Consider the following 18,383-nt stretch of genomic DNA (forward strand, 5'->3'; position numbering starts at 1 on the left):
GACTAGTCGGTTGCTGGATGCATCTACCATCTCTAATTTTCTTCGGTTATATCCTACAAATCTATTGCACACCTGTATAGAAACGTGCAACTAAAGCAATAACACAAATAAAGACCTGAATGAGAAACGCAAAAGAACTGCTGGCAGAATGAAAGCTCAAATAAACACAACCTTTGTATTTTGTGGCAAGGCATTAAACTAACACACGAAACCCCTTATTCATGTGTCGGTACAAAAGCAGCAGCTGTTTGATGTGTATTTGCCTAATGCGGTAACAGTCTGCGAGTGTAGAGTTCAATGAGGTCAGGAATGATGTAAAAACACAGGTTTGAGGAGTGGCAGAGAGAGCCAAGAGCCTGTGAAGTATAACCGAATAGTTGATTAATCAAAGCACAGGAACTGCTTGCTTGGTGGTCAACGTGAAACTAATGTATTTTAGTTTAAAATATTATGCAATTAATTTTTATTTATGGTACCAAATTATATTTATGGATAGTTCTGACACGTTTGTTTTCATTTTGAGTACAGACCTGAAAAAGTAATTTCCAAATTAATCTTTTTGAAGACACTCGATAGACTATTGCTGAAGCAAAAAAGTGAAAGTGAAAGTAAAAATAATAATAATTATGGAAGCTTATAATATTTATGGGAATACAATATGTTAATAAGGCATGTTAAAACAGTGCAAGAAGAATAAAAAATATTAATAATAATTTCAAGAAAATTATAAAAATGTTATGTTACTGTGCTGAGATCAAAGTGCAGCAAAGTTCTCTTCCACCATACACAATTTTTTTTTCGCTTAAAAAAAAAAAACCACGCTTTATTTTGTGTCCACACCAGAGTCGACACAATAACAGACTAATGACATATATATATACATATATATATATATATATATATATACATATATATACATATATATACATATATATATACATATATATATACATATATATATATATATATATATATATATATATATATATACATATACACACACACATACACACATACACACACACATATACATATCTATCTATCTCAAGCGAATAACATATCAACAAACTCTTCAGAATATAGCCAGCAATAAAACGGTTAAGTGTGGTATAAGCACTGCTAAAGCAGACATGAAAACTGGTTTTATGAAAATGTTCTACTGTAACTGGAATCTATAGATGCAAACGGATAAAGTGCAATCATAAACACTATTTTAAATGCTATCTTTCCATTAGCCTAAAGACGTTACAGAAGCAAAATCTCAAAACTGACCAATGCTGTTGCCTACAGCATCTTGCCCAAAGGAAGAAAAAAGCCAAGCAGTCGTGAATGGCCTAGACAAATCACGGTGTGGATAAGTGAATCTACCGGCGTGTCCATCAGGAGAAGGACGGGCTGCCGGTGCTATTGAATCACACCGCAGGAGAGAGAGAGATAAAACCGGTTGTGCTGCAGGAAGAGGCCGCATGCGGCGAGGAAACGCTGGGAAACGTCTGCATCACCTGCTCGATCACGGTCGAGCACTAACAACAAACAGAGCCGGGCACCGGTGGCTCAATGCACACACGGAGCATGAGACCTGAGCTGCATTCTTGTTGTCTAATGAGCACCGTGAGCCGCTGGCATCTTGTTAGATTCTCAGAGAAACGTGTGGCGTAGCCGGTGGGCTGACCCAGAAAGCCACGCTTGGTCGCCCAAGTCAGAGGAGCGCTGATCCATCCGTTTAAACGTCTATCCTGACCCCATCTGGGATATGAATCATGGCCCTGCGTCAGCAAAATCAGAGGCTGCGGAGAGCGTCCGGCCGCTGACTATGAATTAATGAGCACTCCATCATCTCCCAAGCTGCCATCTACCCATTCATTTAGCAACCCACTCATACAAATCATCAAAAGCCGATATTAAGCGTCTAACAGCTGAGTAACCCATCCACTGGCATCTGGACCGATGCTGTCGCCGAGCTAAATGCTACAACCCTAGGGCCTTCTTACAAACCTGGGAAGAAACGAAGTGGACACTGGGTTCTTTCACGTAGAACTCTAATGTAACTTTTACCACGAACAAGTCTGGTTACCAGGTGGATGGTTTTATTGACAAAGCTGGTCTTCCTTACGCACACAAGAGGGATGCATATGGCTAAAAGCAAGAAAAAAATTGCAATACAAACATTTTTGCATAGAAAAAAGCAGCGTGCATGTGAAAGAGTTCATGTTTTATCATATAATCATGTTTACCAGATCATAGTTGGTTTTTTTTAATGTCAATCTCTCATTTTAGAGGGTACTAGGCACGGTTGACATTGCTCTTGAACGTTTCGGTCAACAAAACTAAATATGAGACTGTATGAGACTGTAAGAAAACTTGCAAATTGCACACGTTTGATTGGTTCAGATTGCCTGTAGTGAGAGTACACACTAATTAAGTGCAATATACGTTTCAAAGGCAAAATAAAACTAATCTTTCAGCCATAATATTTAATTTTGGTGCACAAGTACATTTTGTGGCCACAATTACAGAAAACAGATCACAGCATTTTGTTAAAAATATTGCATGCATAATACAGACGTTGTTTTTAACCACAGTTATTTCATTTTTTATATGTTTGCATATTTAGCGTATTATACAACAGCTTGTTAAAAATGGTCAATACCATGTCAATATCTCATTTCAGAGTCATTTTTTTCCAAACAAACACTAATTATAAATTTAATAACGCCAATTTCAGTGATGCATTTTTTTTGGTGCTTCATTAAGTTTCAAGGCCAGAAAGATTAGCTCCACAGTGACTAATGTCTTATACTACATAAACTTCAACGAGAAAAATCACTGTGCGTGCAAAATAATACATGTTTTTTTCCATATTCATCAAACTACAGTTTGTTAAAAATGGATACACATCTCATTACAGATATGTCACAGTAAATGGACAAAGTGTGATCTCTAAACTATATTATAACGTTAACAGAACTGGCGGTTTCCAAAGGCCGGCAGAAAACATTTTTTGGTTTCATCCAAATTCATTTCAGAGCGTCACTGCTTTCCAACGAATAAAATGCATTTCTGGACTGGAGAAATTGGCTCTGCAATGGCAAATTCTGTAAACCCAAAAGAAACATCACAAGAGCGATAATACAAAATTAAACAGATCGCTCCAGTTACAATCAACAAAGCCGTTGAGACTGGAAAAGCGCAACTTGGCGCCACTCAGATGAATAATCAGCAAAACAGCTCCACCTGGTTTATTTATTTTGCGTGTAACTTTTAAATAAATTCCAAGCGTTGAATCAGGGCCAGTTTGGACGGCATTAAGAGAGTTAAATCAAATTAGAAATTAAAACACGATTGCTACCTCTAAAACTCAAAGACTGCAACGATCAGCCATGTTTGTTTAAGGTCAGGTTGAGCAGAAACACAGCAACACCGTCTCTCAACCCACGAGTCTGTAGAAATGAGAGCCGATTCTGAGACGAGCACCAGAACCATCTCAGTCCAATAGGAAGTTGCTTTATCCAATTAGAGCAGTCGAGGAAAAGTTTACAAGCAGCCAAAGCCAAACTCTGTTATTTTGCACTGGAATCACTTGAGCGCTGAACTGAGCTGTCAGAGCCTGGCTCGTGTGTCAAAACAATCAGAGGGCCAAGCGTCATTTACCCTTTCACACCATTTCCACTCGCCCCATGGCTCTCAGAAAGAGAGAGAGAGGGGAAAGCGGGCCGCGCAGTCACAGGAAGCATTGGGAAGCTTTTCATCACTGTGGACCCACTCCACCCATCCATCGACCCACTTAACTGTCCTAAAACCACAGCATCTCGCGTTACTGCTGCTCTGGAAACGAGGAAACGCTCACACAGCGATGGCGAGCGACACGCACGCGGCTAAACATGCGAGGGCCATTAGAGGCATTTCATTCGACGGCATCCCTACAGAGGTGGAAGCACCTGCAGCGGAATGAGTGATGTTTTGATTGGACGCCGTCCATGCCTTCCTTTTGTTCGCTTTTCCATCACATCCACCAAAAAGAGCAGTTACGGTCAGCTTGCTTATTAGTGCTGTCAAACGATAAATCGCATCCAAAATAAATATTTTCTGATACATAATATATGCGTGTGTACTGTGTGCATTTATTATGCATATATTAACACACACACACACACACATGCATATATGTATAAATAAAAGTACATGTAAATATATACTGCGCTGTGAGTGTATTTCATGTTCATGAGAGTTCACGTACATATGTTATGCAAATAAAAACTAATCTTGGATACGATCAATCATGATTAATCGTTTGACAGCAGTAATTTTAATATTTTTTGAGGGACAAAGCTAACTAATGGCTTTAATGAGAGCACTACAATAAAAATAATTTTTTTAAAAATATTTTTACATTCATTTCAAAACAAGGACACTGATATAAATATTTAAGCACTTCGACTAGCTCGATTACACCATTTGCAGCATTTAATGGAAGGAGGAGTTGACTATGAGTAAGGTCAAATGTTTTTCACAAGAATTTTAACTGTTAAACAACTATAAAGAAATTATTTTTTAATGACGCGAGTCCATGGTGTCAACAAAAGCATATACTATTAGTTAACCTTATAGCTTCTAGTAGGTCTGTGTTCAGTTCGTAAATTATTATTAAAAATCAATTCCTCTATAGAGAAAAAGAATGTTTTTTTGGTTTTTTTTTACTTCCGGGACCCAGCAAAGTGGCAGCTTGAGACCAGCTTGATGCATCGCCATGGAAATGGAATGCTGTACATTCTAAAAAAAAAAAGTTTAAACATTCAAAATTTTTGTTCTAAAGGTTAAAGGTCAAACCATTCCAAATCCCTACAGGGACGCTAAACAGAAGTCTAGTTCGTCTACCATTGTTCAAACAAACAGACGGTCAGTGGCTAAGCCAGTGCCGCTATGACCCACCGAACATCTAAACAACACAAACAGATGCACACAAACGCAAAACAGCACATTCGGAAAGAAAGAGCACGCCACAGTTGAATAAGTGACCTTTGCAACTTTCCTCTCTCTCCACACATTGCTCCATTTATTTCCCACTCCAGTCAGAAACGCCCCAGAAAAAAAACACACTCAGATTGCATCTCTAAAACAAGTACACTTAAATAACATCACATAAAAGGTTATTCCATCCAGTCAGATGCACTCTCGTTGGGAGTAACCTCTGATGCTCTTTGGAGCGCGTGTTATTTCACTGCATTCCCCTTATAATTTGCAACACAAGGCATGAGCGAGACGTGGGGAGGGAGGTCATTCTCCGCCTTCTGTCGAGCTGCCCAATCTGCGGCCTGTTAGGAAGTAGGCGGAAACTAATGACCAACATGAGTGTCTTCATGAGCTGTTTATTTTGCAGCATTCCCAAGACGCTGCAACAGCTGCCAAGCAAAGGCAGGACAAAAAAAAAAAGAAGCCGTCTTCAGCTAGCCGCACAACAACAGCGGCCTTTCAATCGCTGCGACGGCCAGCGCAACCTCTGCTTCACACGCCGCTCCAGACGTACAGCACAGGTCATCCGCTTCGCCATCTCAATTATTCTGTATCTTCCCTTTCAGAGAGCACTGGAGAAAGAAGAAAGGTTCTTTGGAAGAGCTCCGGAACCAAATATCCCATTCACTGTATCCATAGAGAAACTCTATGGTGAAACTCTAGTGATAGTGCAAAAAAAATTAAATTAAATTCAGGTGTGGAATTGCACAAGATATTAATCCAGAAAAGAGATCCATCAATCAGAGTTTTTTGTTTTAATACCCTATACCAATACCTAATTATCACAATATTTTGATAAATATATATATGACAGAAAAAATATTATTTTTGTATATTAAATATTCATATAAAATAATAATGTGAATACATAAATGCATAAACATTTAAAAAAATATATACTGAATTTGTGTGTATTTGTATATACATAAATAAACACTGAATATAAACAAAAACATTTTGAATGCGATTGATAACTATACACACACACAGATACATACATACATATATATACACATATATATATTATATATACACATATATATATACACATATATATATATATATATATATATATATATATATATATATATATATATATATATATATATATATATATATATATATATATATATATATGTGTGTGTGTGGTGTGTGTGTGTGTGTGTGTGTATTTTTCAAATCAATTCTATGTTATACTAGTATTAAATAATGGATTTTTTTTGAGAGCCTATCAATTCTAATACCCCAGGCAATGCAGCCTCGGATGGTTTTCCCAAAGAACTATTTATTCAAGATTTTTCTGAAGACCTTGTGGAAAAAACAAAAAAACAAAAACAAGACTGGAAAAATGTGGGCGCTCGCTGTTGTTCTCTTCTGGGACTAGAAAGCGTTGCGAAAGCTCTGCACGACGGCCACAGCGAAGCCTGCACCGAGCGTCCTCTGGCTAGCCGTGCTATTCCTGGGTGACACAGAAAAAGCCTCCTCACACGCTGCAGTGCTTTTTAAGGAATTCTGACAGGCTTGAGCCAATGGATCAAATACCACAAGCCACTTGCTGCTCCCGGGCGTCGCTCCTTCACGACTCCCAGAGCGACTTTGTGCCAGTATAATGAATGAGCCCATATCACTCTTAATCTCTGGCCGGCCGCCATCTGCCTCTGCGGTAACATGAGCGGGCTCCACATTGGTCACTACGCTCTCATCCTCCCGAGTTTCTCTTATTGCACGTCTCGGATCAATACGAAGATCCAAAGGAACATCAGGCTCAATTCAAATGTCTCTGGGCCTCCAGGTATCTTCAGCACAGCGATAGGGATCCAGGGTGTCTGTGCGTAAATAATAATCCACAAAGACGCGCGTTTGAGCAAAACTAGTCTTTCCAGCTCTGACACTGCAGCTAAATCATCATTCGCTGGCATGTTGCTGGCAGACAGCATGCCCTCAGACGTCCAGAAAGGGTTGAGCTGTCAATCCTGACGCGATGGGACGATTCTCCCAAGTTTTAGCTCGAATCCCCGTGTTAAATCGACCTCAGAGTTCGGCTCCGGAACGGGTTTGGAACAAATACTACAAAGCACACGCCATGCATACAGATTTTAGACAACAAGAACACAGGAGCCAGTTAAACCGACTAATTTAAAGCACAATTAGCTTGATTTTTCTCCACGTAATGGTCAAAATATAATCACTGCTAAGGACTTGGCAGAAATGCATAAAAGGTTTCAAATGGAGGTTTCAAAACTGCCCATTCATGGCCATTTACACTATAAATCAAATAAAAGAAAATGATCTGCATTACACCGATACCGATATTGTTTTGGTCATCATAAGGCACAACTGACAAAAGAAAAGCAAGCAACTTTTATGCAGTGGTAAACATTTAAATCAAATTTGGCAACAGATACAGAAAGACTGATGCATTTTAATGCATGTTTGGATATTAAAATGACATGAGCGCACTTATTTCACTCACTGTTTACTCAAAAACCACAAGTAGATGCTGTTAATATAGGCTAATCATACTAATTATGGGTAAATAAGATGCCCATAATAAACTAAATTAGCACTAATTAACTAAAAAGATTTTTGGAACCGCCACAAGTTGACGTATATCTGATAATATGCTTATTATTGATACCTCGAAATGTCCAAAGAACATCCCTAAAATGAACACGTATTTCAGACACTGTTTAATGAAAATCCACCAAAAAGTCTGAAAATGGCTCAGGCGAAAGGTATATGAAAATAATCCCGAATAAGATCCAAACAAGCCATGTAGCTCTTTCTCAACACGTGCGCTCATCGATGCAAGAAGCCTGTAAGAGTCTAAAAATATCGATCAGCAAAAACCAAGTCCAGCTAAACGAACGAAAACCGCAAGAAGGGTGCAACAGAACTGCACCATAGCTGTGCAAACAAGGGTTAACGTGATTCACTCTGTGGAAACCAACAAGTTGAGCCTGTTCAGCCAACAGAGCTTTGAATCACACGGTTTCTGTCAAGCCCTCCGTCACCCTCGCCGTAATTACTTTTTCGTAGACGGGGGTGGGAAAGAGCTCTAACGACTCGTGTGTGCCTTCAGTGTGCGATCGGATGCATTGCTGGAAACGGTATGGCGTGAATGTGTGTGTGTGTGTGTGTGTGTGTGTGTGTGTGTGTGTGTGTGTGTGTGTGTGTGTGTGTGTGAGGGGGCGGCGATCTGAAATCACTGCTGCTGTCAAACAAGCAGGCGAGAGCGAAATATCCTCCTTCCGCCAGGAGCCGAACCTCCAACTCACTTGATAAAGCAGCGGGCTCCTTCGAACGTATATCCTTCTTCCCATCCGGTGGGTAAATCTGTAAAAGGAGACAGGAGGACAATGAGCTTTGCATGCAAAAAGCATCTTCTATCTAGAGAGTGACTGGCTGCACATCTCTCATCGTGCCCGTGATCTGCAGTGCCGTTCAATGCCCACAAGCATCTCCACACTGCAGATCAACACGTCTCACGGAGCTCGTTTCGTCTCCCGAAAACCGCCAAGGCTTTCATAGTGGAAGTTTCACATCGGAGTGTTTTGGGGAACGCAAAGCGTCTCCTGCGTGCCGTCGAAACGACCCGACGAGCGCAGGGGGCAATGACAGCTGTCAATCAAAAGCCAAAAACGCCGCGCAAGCTTTCAGAGACGTGAGCGCAGGTGTGCTGCATGCATGCAACGCGACGCGACGCGACGCAAGGCGAACGCAATGACATCGCGCGCGTCGCGGTCCGCCACAGCTGCGGCTCTGCAGCTGCATTGATTGCGTTTCTCCTCATGCGGTGATTTTTTTTTTCTCCCCCTCCCGTTAAAAGCCTCTTACCTGGAGTTTTTCTGTGCCCTGTAATGACGGCTTCTCCCGTGACTGGATGCAGCCAGGTTGTGCTCTTCGCTTCTTCACTGTTGGGTGAGAAAAAACAGGGGGGAAGAGAAGGTGAAAAAACAACCGACGTGAGGCGTTCGAGTCGAACCGAGCCCTAACTTTCCATCCCGCTGATATTTACTTGATAAAGAAGACGCGTCCGTCGCGGGTCACGCCGTAACTCCACGAGGAAGGCAGGCAAGACAGCCACTCCGGGTTGAGGTCCGCCGCCATGTCTGAGCACTGAGAGCAGCGCTCGAGCTGCGCGCCTCCGACCCGCTCGCGCGTACTCGGGATTCCTTAGCAACGGTGTCTAGGGCGCAGGCGGGAGAGGTGCCTCTGGGGGGCGGGGCGTACGCGCGGACCAATGACGTGACGCGCAGAAGCGACGCATTTATTTCGTCTTTAAATGACATTTTTAGTCGCGTTGGAGGACTTGTTTGTGTTTTGTGCTCGCGGAAAATAATAAAGTTGAGCTTCTTGTCGATTGCAAACATTTCAAAAGTTTTTGGGGTTTTATTCTAGCACCTTACAAAGTTTTTTATTTTTTTTGTTTGTTTGTTTTTTTACTTTGTTATTTCTTGTGGATGTGCAAATATCAAAATAGAGTTAGATTATCAATAAATAAATAAATTAGTGTTATCAAACGACTAGTAGCGATCCATAATAGAAGTTTTGTTTGTATATATATATATATATATATATATATATATATATATATATATATATATATATATATATATTAGTCACACATGCATGCAGGCCTATATATTTAAGAAGGTTAAATGTTAATATTAATAAAAAAGTTAATAATATGTAAATCTATAAACGTAAATATATTTTTTTAAATGTATACTGTTTTGTGTGTGTGTGTGTGTGTGTGTGTGTGTGTGTGATTAATGTGATTATTTATTTGAAACCAGTACATGAATAAATATCCAAATATTTTTGCATGATTACCGATATTGCTTTATAGCAAATGTCTACACTAAATAAAACGTTTACGTACCACCTTTATAATATTAATAATAATAATAATAATAATAATAATAATAATGTATTTTTTGATCAAACACTGCATTGAAACGATATCTAAAATAAAAATCTAAACTTGGGTGTCAAGAATGCATTTATTTATTTATTTTACAAAATTGTCAAACAGTGTGAGAATGAATAAAAAATATTTATGTGATTCAAGAAATGTTCACAAAAAAGTAAAAAAACAAGTACATTACAATGGCGAAAATCACTATATAATTAAATTATAATCATAACGACATGTAAATGGAAAAATACGATTCACCGGATAATATTTACTTTTTAAATCTCATCCAATGTTTAGCATTTATTTATGAAGTCCGTGGGGCGCACTGAGTAGTATTTACAAATGCATACAAAAACACAATACATGCTTTTCTATTTATTGCACATTTCTCACACTTTCAAGGGATGTTTCTGACTAACGTGCTAAACTCATTCAGCGCTAACCGTGTTACGCAAAACTGTAGACACATAGATGTTCTTACCGTTCAGTGTTTCCTTCAGGCCGGTCTTCAGAGGGTGTGAGGATGATGATGATGAGGATGATGATGATGGTAAGCAGTCACCCGAGCGTCTGACCCTGATCTGAACTCATAATAGAGTCTTTATTCTTGAACGTGTGTCCAGACGCTGAACGACCTTCTAGCAGTGCCCTCGTCTCTAAACCAGCTATAAATCCACCCAATTAATAATCCAGTCTGACCAAAGGGGCTTAAAACAGATTAGCGCTGGTGTCTACAAGACTGGAGTCTGGGCCTGAGTTTTCTTAGGTGATTCTACAAATAACGTGTTCAGCGTTTGATCGGTTTTGGTAAACCTCTGTGTCACAGGTTGCGGGAATTACAGGAAAAGAAAAAAAGTGTGCAGAAATTGCTGAGATGTTCTGAGGGGTTTCTAGTCTCGTCTTACTTATTCATGTATTCATTCATTCTTTATTTTTTCTTGTATCATGAAAATTATTCATGGAGATACTATTATGATTTTATATATGTGTGTGTGTATATATATATATATATATATATATATATATATATATATATATATATATATATATATATATATATATTTCAAATGTTGACTACTATATATATATATATATATATATATATATATATATATATATATATATATATATACATATATATATATATATATATATATATATATATATATACACACACACACATATATATATATATATATATATATATATATATATATATATATATATATATATATATATATATATATATATATATATATATATATATATATATAGATCATAAAAGTATCTCCATGATACTATTTCATATAAGGCATATATTTTATATTTATTTACATTATATTTATGTTTATTTGTATTTTATACAGTTTGTTTTTGTCAAGTTTAGTTAAGTTTAGGAAATACCTCAAAATGTTATTCATTTAATTTTAATTTTAGCTATTGTAGTACATCAAGTTAAACAAAATAAAATGAAAAACATTGCCATCTACTTGTAATAAATTAATTATATTTTATTTCAAGAAAATGTTATTCGAGTGCAAGTAACGTTTTAACAAAAGAATACTTACATGCATCTATTTTTCTAATTTTATTTGTTAAAAGTACAAACGGTTCCTTTATTTGCAACATTTCTTTCGAAATTCAGTTCAAACTAAACGTGCAATAAGATGCACATTAAGCTCTTTGTATTAGCGATAAACTGTTCCTGTTTGTCGAGTTTGATTAATATTACACCAAATATAAGAGTTTATTCAAATCTCTCCGTATAGCAGTAGCCGCAGTGACGCTTTCTCTGGAAAACATCACTCGGGAGTGACTACAAGTGCAGGTGCATTATAGCAAAGTGAATATCAGAAGTACGTTTGGGTCTGCCAGCCGTCTGAAGAGCTAAAGCGATGCCGTTACGAGACGGAGCTCATCTCAGACAGGCTTCAGTCGTAAGAAAGCCTCATCAATATTCATTATAAGAAGCCGTCGCCCATTTAATAACTGTGGGAAAGAACTGTGGAGGTTGATGACAATCCTGAGCGGTTTTGACGGGCCGGTGGGTTTGCAGAAGCTTGCTTCGAGAGGGATCCACGTCCTCTTATCACCATGCCCTTTCGCATAAAAGCTGATTCTAATGCCATGCAAAAGTTCTTATCTAAAATATCTAGATGCTTGTGGATCTGAACAAATACTCTTCCGGCCTAAAATTGTACATTTGATTCAACGCGTTAGATGCCGTTATTGTAACATTTTAAAAGATGTAGATGTTTGTGAAACTATTTATTGCATCAAAATTTGTTAATGCTGTGTAATTTTATCAGTTGTTTATTATTTGTGCAATAAGTTACTGTTATAATTTTCTTTAATAACCATTGCTATGCAGCTGATAACTTTGTCAATGGGATTTTTTGATTGCTGTCAGTTTGAGTGCTTGCCGTGCAGTGTTGCCAGATATTGCTGTTAAAACCGAAAATGTACACAAAATTTTTTATTAATGTTTTTTTAAGCTATTGTACATAATTTCTTTGTTATTCACATCCTGAAAATATTTTTCAGATTCACGACCAGAACATGTTCACATTTTCACATGATCTATACGTTTTTTTTTCTGATTAATGTTTTTTTAAGCTATTGTACGTAATTTCTTTTTTATTCACATCCTGACAATATTTTTCAGATTCACTTCTTTATAATGTTTTTCAGACTCACATCCATAACGTTTTTTTTTTCAGATTCACACCTAGAAAATGTTTTTCAGATTCACGACCAGAACATGATCTATACGTTTTTTTTCCGATTAATGTTTTTTTAAGCTATTGTACACAATTTCTTTTTTATTCACGTCTTTACAATGTTTTTCAGATTCACATCCATAACGTATTTTTTTCAGATTCACACCTAGAAAATATTTTTCAGATTCACTTCTTTATAATGCTTTTCAGATTCACATCCATAACATATGTCTTTTCAGATTCACATCCATAACATATTTTTCAGATTCACTTCTTTATAATGTTTTTCAGATTCACATCCATAACATTTTTTTCAGATTCACAACCAGAAAATGTTTTCACATTTTCACATGACCTATATGTTTTTTTTTTTTCGATTAATGTTTTTAAGCTATTGTACATTATTTCTTTTTTTATTCTTTACAACGTTTTTCAGATTCACATCCATGACATATTTTTTTCAGATTCACGACCAGAACGTTTTTTTCACGTCTTTGACCTGTCTTTGATATGTGCTGTTTCCAGCTGGTCTTCTCGAAGCTTTCTCTAACAGTAATGAGCCATTGTGTTGATTCTTCACAATCGGTTGACTAAAGCTGACGAGTGTTTCTGCTACAGACGAGTACGACTGCAGCGCTCTGTCTTTCCCTCTAAAAGCTCATTTGTTCTGCGTCGCTTTCTGGACCCCTGATGGTATTTCCACAGCGCTTGAGTCACATCATATTTATCACAAAAAGCGGCTCCTAACAGCTACCATACTGATGGCCACTTGTTGCGTGCGTGATTTGCTCTCGGAGCCTGTCGGGAAGTCGAGCTCTTCAGATACACACGGATAAGTCAAATCACTAGCACCTGTCAGCCAGCCTCTTATCGTGTCTGTTTACGTCTCTTCTGGATAGAAATCGTGCTTTTACTAAAGCATACGTGTCTTTCTGAGCTTCGAATGACGTTTAAACGATACTGAAAGCTTTTTAGCTCTCTTAAGAATACGATTTCATATTCTCACGATTCAGTTATTAGCAGTGTTTTACTATCACGCTGAAAAAATGTGTTTTTTTTTAAAGCCAGAAACTCGCTACTTGGGGTTCTATCTGCATTCTGAGCAGTTCTGAGATACTGAGCTTCGAAGTTTTTAAATTCCATAGATTTCTGCGGACAGAAAGCATTTTGTTTTCTATAAAAAAAGGCCCAGACCCAGACAACGCAGACCGCTTCTAAAAGGAACACAAGGTTCTAAATGTGTTTAGAACCTTAGAATTCCAAGACAACAAATCACTTACTAAGTAACATTGAATTAAGCGTGAAATTAAAAAAAAAAAATTAAACAACAATCCTTATTCATAACCTCGAATAAAGTGTATAATATTATCATTTCACAATTAATTAGGAGGAAATTCCATGTGAATTTTTAAAGTCGAAAGATAGAAACACTTTTTAAAAATTATTATAAATATTATAAAATAATTTAAATTATTATTTATTAACTGGATTCCTAATTTAACCATTTTTATGCAATTATATATATATAAATGTTTATGTATTTATGCAGTGTTTATTGTTTTACTTACCAAAATTTTTATTTTTTTAATTTTCTCCAGTGTACAGACACCAATATTCTTATAAATGTTTATGATATTAGTGTGTCGGGCAACAAACCAGCTGCCAAAAACTCCAGCGCTGAAAAAGTCGTAAAAACCCGGACCTGAAACATGAGCATCTTTAAAAGGTTATTCCGGGTTTCTGCCTCGTCACAAGATCGAGGGAAGCTGCCGTCTTTCCTCAAGGACAGAGAAAACAACACCATTGTGGATAAATGCCACACTTTACTCTAATCGATCGCGTCTGGCACAGAGCCGTGGTCACGATGAACCAACAAACCGCTCCGCTAAATGACTTTTAATAACCGTAACTTACGAACAACAAAGCAGCGAGCTCAGAAGAGTTACATCTGCATCATGAGCTTTTCCTATGTTCTCACAGGCAAACTGAAAACAGCACTAAATAAATAAGACATTTACATACGGATCCGATGCATAATTTATGCAGCAGTGGAAAATCTGATTTGAAATGATTCAAAAATCCGACTAGCGTTTTCGAACTTTTGGGCACCCTCTGTATTAGTTCTTGAAAGCTGAAAGTCCTCAAACTCAAAAGCAGTCAAAAGCCGTCTCGTCTCATGTCACTGCAGTCAAAGCGCTGAATTATTCTGTCTTATTGCTCTCGCAAAGATTTTCCGCGACCCTTCATAAAATATTCAGGGCTGTTAGCCTCTGACAAGTTACACACAATTTGCATCAAGCGTCTACCAAGACGTCTGCAAACTCCGGGGTGGGTTCGTCCGCAGACACAAACAAACAAACACGGCAGGCTCGTTAATATTTACTTTCTCCGGTCTGATTAAATGTTATTCTGTTTTATTTCATTAATCAATTTCTGTTTATATATGCTGAGCGTATTAGCTTGTTTTTGCGGAGTCCCTGCGTCCGTCTCTCCTGGCACACGTTCGTATTCTTGGGCTGTTTTGGCAGAAGAGAGCGGCTACTGATATTGATGTTGCATCAGCGCAGGCTTTAACGAGCCAAGCTAAGTTGGCAAATAAATAAATGAATGTCAAAATATATGTCTTATGAAAAATTTTGCAACGGCTCCGGCCTTTAAACAACTTTAAACGTGCATGAAATAAAATAAAATAAAATAAAATAAAATAAAATAAAACATTTAGATAACAATATATAGAAGAGAAAATAGGAATATATATATATATATATATATATATATATATATATATATATATATATATATATATATATATATATATATATATATATATATATATATATATATATATATATATATATATATAAATTTTTGCAATGGCTCTGGCATTTAAACAACTTTAAACGTGCTAAAATAAAATAACAATATATAGAAGAGAAAATAGGATATATATATATATATATATATATATATATATATATATATATATATATATATATATATATATATTTTTTTTTTTTGCAATGGCTCTGGCCTTTAAACAACTTTAAACATGCTAAAATAAAATTAAATAAAATTAAATATTTAGATAACAATATATAGAAGAGAAAATAGGAGATATATATATATATATATATATATATATATATATATATATATATATATATATATATATATATATATTTAGATCCAGTGAGCCAGATAAAGCTTGAGATTCAGCTCCCAGGCTTCAGGTTTTTAAAGAAGTGATTTACCATCTTGTCAAGACACAAAAGCACACCTACTGCTCGAGGAACACAGCGAGCTTTTGAGGATATGGTTTGAAGAAAAAGAGGCAGCGGTGGCCAGAAAATCAGCCCCGCTTGACCTTCTTTGGCAAGTTTGTAATCGAACAGTCCGTAATGTTCCTGCAAGTTTGTAACGGCGCTCTGTGCTGGTCATCATCGGAGCCGAGGCGGAGCGGCAAAGGTCAGCATTTCTCAGCCCTGCTCTGTCGTTGCTGGGATGGCAGCTTGCTCTTCTCCTGCTGGTCGGTGGAGAAGCCGGGGGTCACGGGGTCACGGGGTCACGAGATGGGACGGGGTTCAGGGTGCTGGGATAACGCTGCAGGCAGACCTGACTCTCCATTCACCTCATTTCTCAGCTCCATGGAAAAGTCTGCTGAGCTGCCTAAGGAATGAAGCCAAACGATTACATATATAATATTCATTATTATATTCCATACAGTTCATCTATATTTATTTTAAGTTGTGAAATTCAGTTGTAAATTTTCTATAATTTTATTATATACAATACATTTTTTATATATTATATTTAGTTAATATATTTTGAATTCATTACTTTATTATAGTTTTATTATACATTAAACAATATTTTTATTATATTATTTATTTATTCTTAAATTGTGAATACATTTAAATTGTCTACATTTTATTACAGATTATTTTAGATTATAGATGTACATTTTTAAACTGTTAAAAATCAAGATTGAATAATACATTTTAAATAATAATACTAAATATATATTTAAATAATTATATAAAATTTAAATATGTTTTCATTTAATGCATTTAATCTGTTTTTTTAAGCTGTGAATAAATTTTATTTGATTTATAATTGTATTATATATATATATATATATAAATTAATTTTTAAATATGTTCCATACCACTCAATACATCTGTGAATAAATCTGAACTCTAATAAATATAATTAGAATTTTAATATATATTGTATATTGTATATCTCCATACTAAATGTAATTACTTTGTATTATTTTATTTTATTTATTTAGTGTATTCTATATATTTTAATTATATATTTAAATATTTTCATTGTAAAAATGTTTTTATTAAATCGTATTTTTATTATATCCAACACGTTTACTCTTTATTTTTAAGTTTCTATAAATGGTGTATATTTTTATTATATAAAATATATTTGTCCTATAAAATATATTTGAAACGTGTCCTATCTTAGTTGATTTAGTTTCACTGAGCTTGCATTACGGGACTGGCTTCGCTAAAACTGCTGAGGTCTAAGCGCTTCCTCGGGTCACTCTCTGGCATCTCCAAGTGATCTAAGAGAGAAGGACAGGGGTTAAAAAACGTCAAAGTATACTGCATTCACGCACACGAGCGATAAACGCGAGCGGTCAGGAGCTCTGAAGACAAGCGGAGCTTTTACACGGTTGCGTGAAAGCCGGAAGAGCATTAGCATTAGCATTAGCATGCACGGCCAGACCGCAGGCGTCAACGCAGTTAATGAACACATGAAATCAAGCAGCTGTTACAGGCTGCCGTGTCAGATCACCGCGCTTTGTTTACATTAATAAGCACCAGATCAAACGCAGATACAGATGTATGATATATACGTGCAGTGGAGAGAAGGCTTTCAGGCCCCGGAGCTAACAGAGATGTACGGTTGCTATTGCTTTTTATGATTCATTTATGTAAGTTTAAATTCAAGCATGATGTCCAGTTATCAAAAGAATGTTATTAAATATCATTATAGGACAGGATTATAAACTATTAAACTTTCTTGATAGTGTGTGTGTACATTAAATTACTACAGAACTACAGTTTTAATTATATACGTAATATATCAACGTATAATATAATAACAAAGTTTCAGTTCATTATTTTGTATAATTTCACTATATGTTTGATCGTGGTTTTTCTGCACATGGGACTTTTTAATGAACTTTGTAAGCAGTGAGCGTTAACGACAGGAGAGCTGCCTGAGCTCAGCCTCAGCCTCTCAGGCTTTGTTCGGTGTTTGTTTGCGGCGAGTGTCAGGTAATTCTTTTGTTCTGACATTCACAAAGGAGAAGAAAAGAAATCTTTGTTTCTGTTTTTTTTGGTGTCCTCCATCTCCCTTCACTGCGAGTCATTATACGCCGCTTCCTCTCCGGTGAAATAAGAGAGCGACGACAATCTCCGGCTCCACCTCGTCCTTCCTCGTGTGTTCTCTGACTCTTTTTATATAGTATGCATGCTAGCGTGGACAGTACACCTGTCTTATATCTGCATTTCTGCATGACCTACACCAACCACATCACTGAAACGTTGCATCTATCCCACAATGCATTGCACTTGGTTTGACCTTCCATTTACACTGTGGTGAACGAGCATGATTTCACACAAAACTGTTTAAAAAATCATACTATTAAGATTTGTATTCATTCGGTTTTAAATGCAAATGATATATTTCTAAATTATTAGAATTCTTTTATA

At 36.5% G+C, this 18,383-nt stretch overlaps 1 protein-coding gene across 13 annotated transcripts in view; it reads right to left on the reverse strand.

The window, feature by feature from the left end:
- plekha5 (pleckstrin homology domain containing, family A member 5) overlaps window positions 1–9,192 on the reverse strand; it is a 131,114-nt gene extending 121,922 nt beyond the window's left edge. For 9 of the 13 annotated variants that reach the window (XM_043236479.1, XM_043236462.1, XM_043236461.1 and 6 more), the window contains exons 1-3: window positions 9,029–9,188; window positions 8,848–8,924; window positions 8,289–8,346 (exon numbers count right to left, since the gene is read on the reverse strand). In XM_043236479.1, the coding sequence (XP_043092414.1) occupies window positions 8,289–8,346; window positions 8,848–8,924; window positions 9,029–9,120 (227 nt within the window). In that variant the 5' untranslated portion in view covers window positions 9,121–9,188. Of the gene's footprint in view, window positions 1–2,348; window positions 5,670–8,288; window positions 8,347–8,847; window positions 8,925–9,028 lie in introns of those variants that run through there. The other 4 variants (XM_043236477.1, XM_043236476.1, XM_043236478.1 and 1 more) reach the window with 4 other exon arrangements.
- Window positions 9,193–18,383: the final 9,191 nt, after the last annotated feature.

The sequence above is a fragment of the Puntigrus tetrazona genome, chromosome 4 (genome assembly GCF_018831695.1).
Source record: "Puntigrus tetrazona isolate hp1 chromosome 4, ASM1883169v1, whole genome shotgun sequence".
NCBI classification, from domain to species: domain Eukaryota; kingdom Metazoa; phylum Chordata; class Actinopteri; order Cypriniformes; family Cyprinidae; genus Puntigrus; species Puntigrus tetrazona.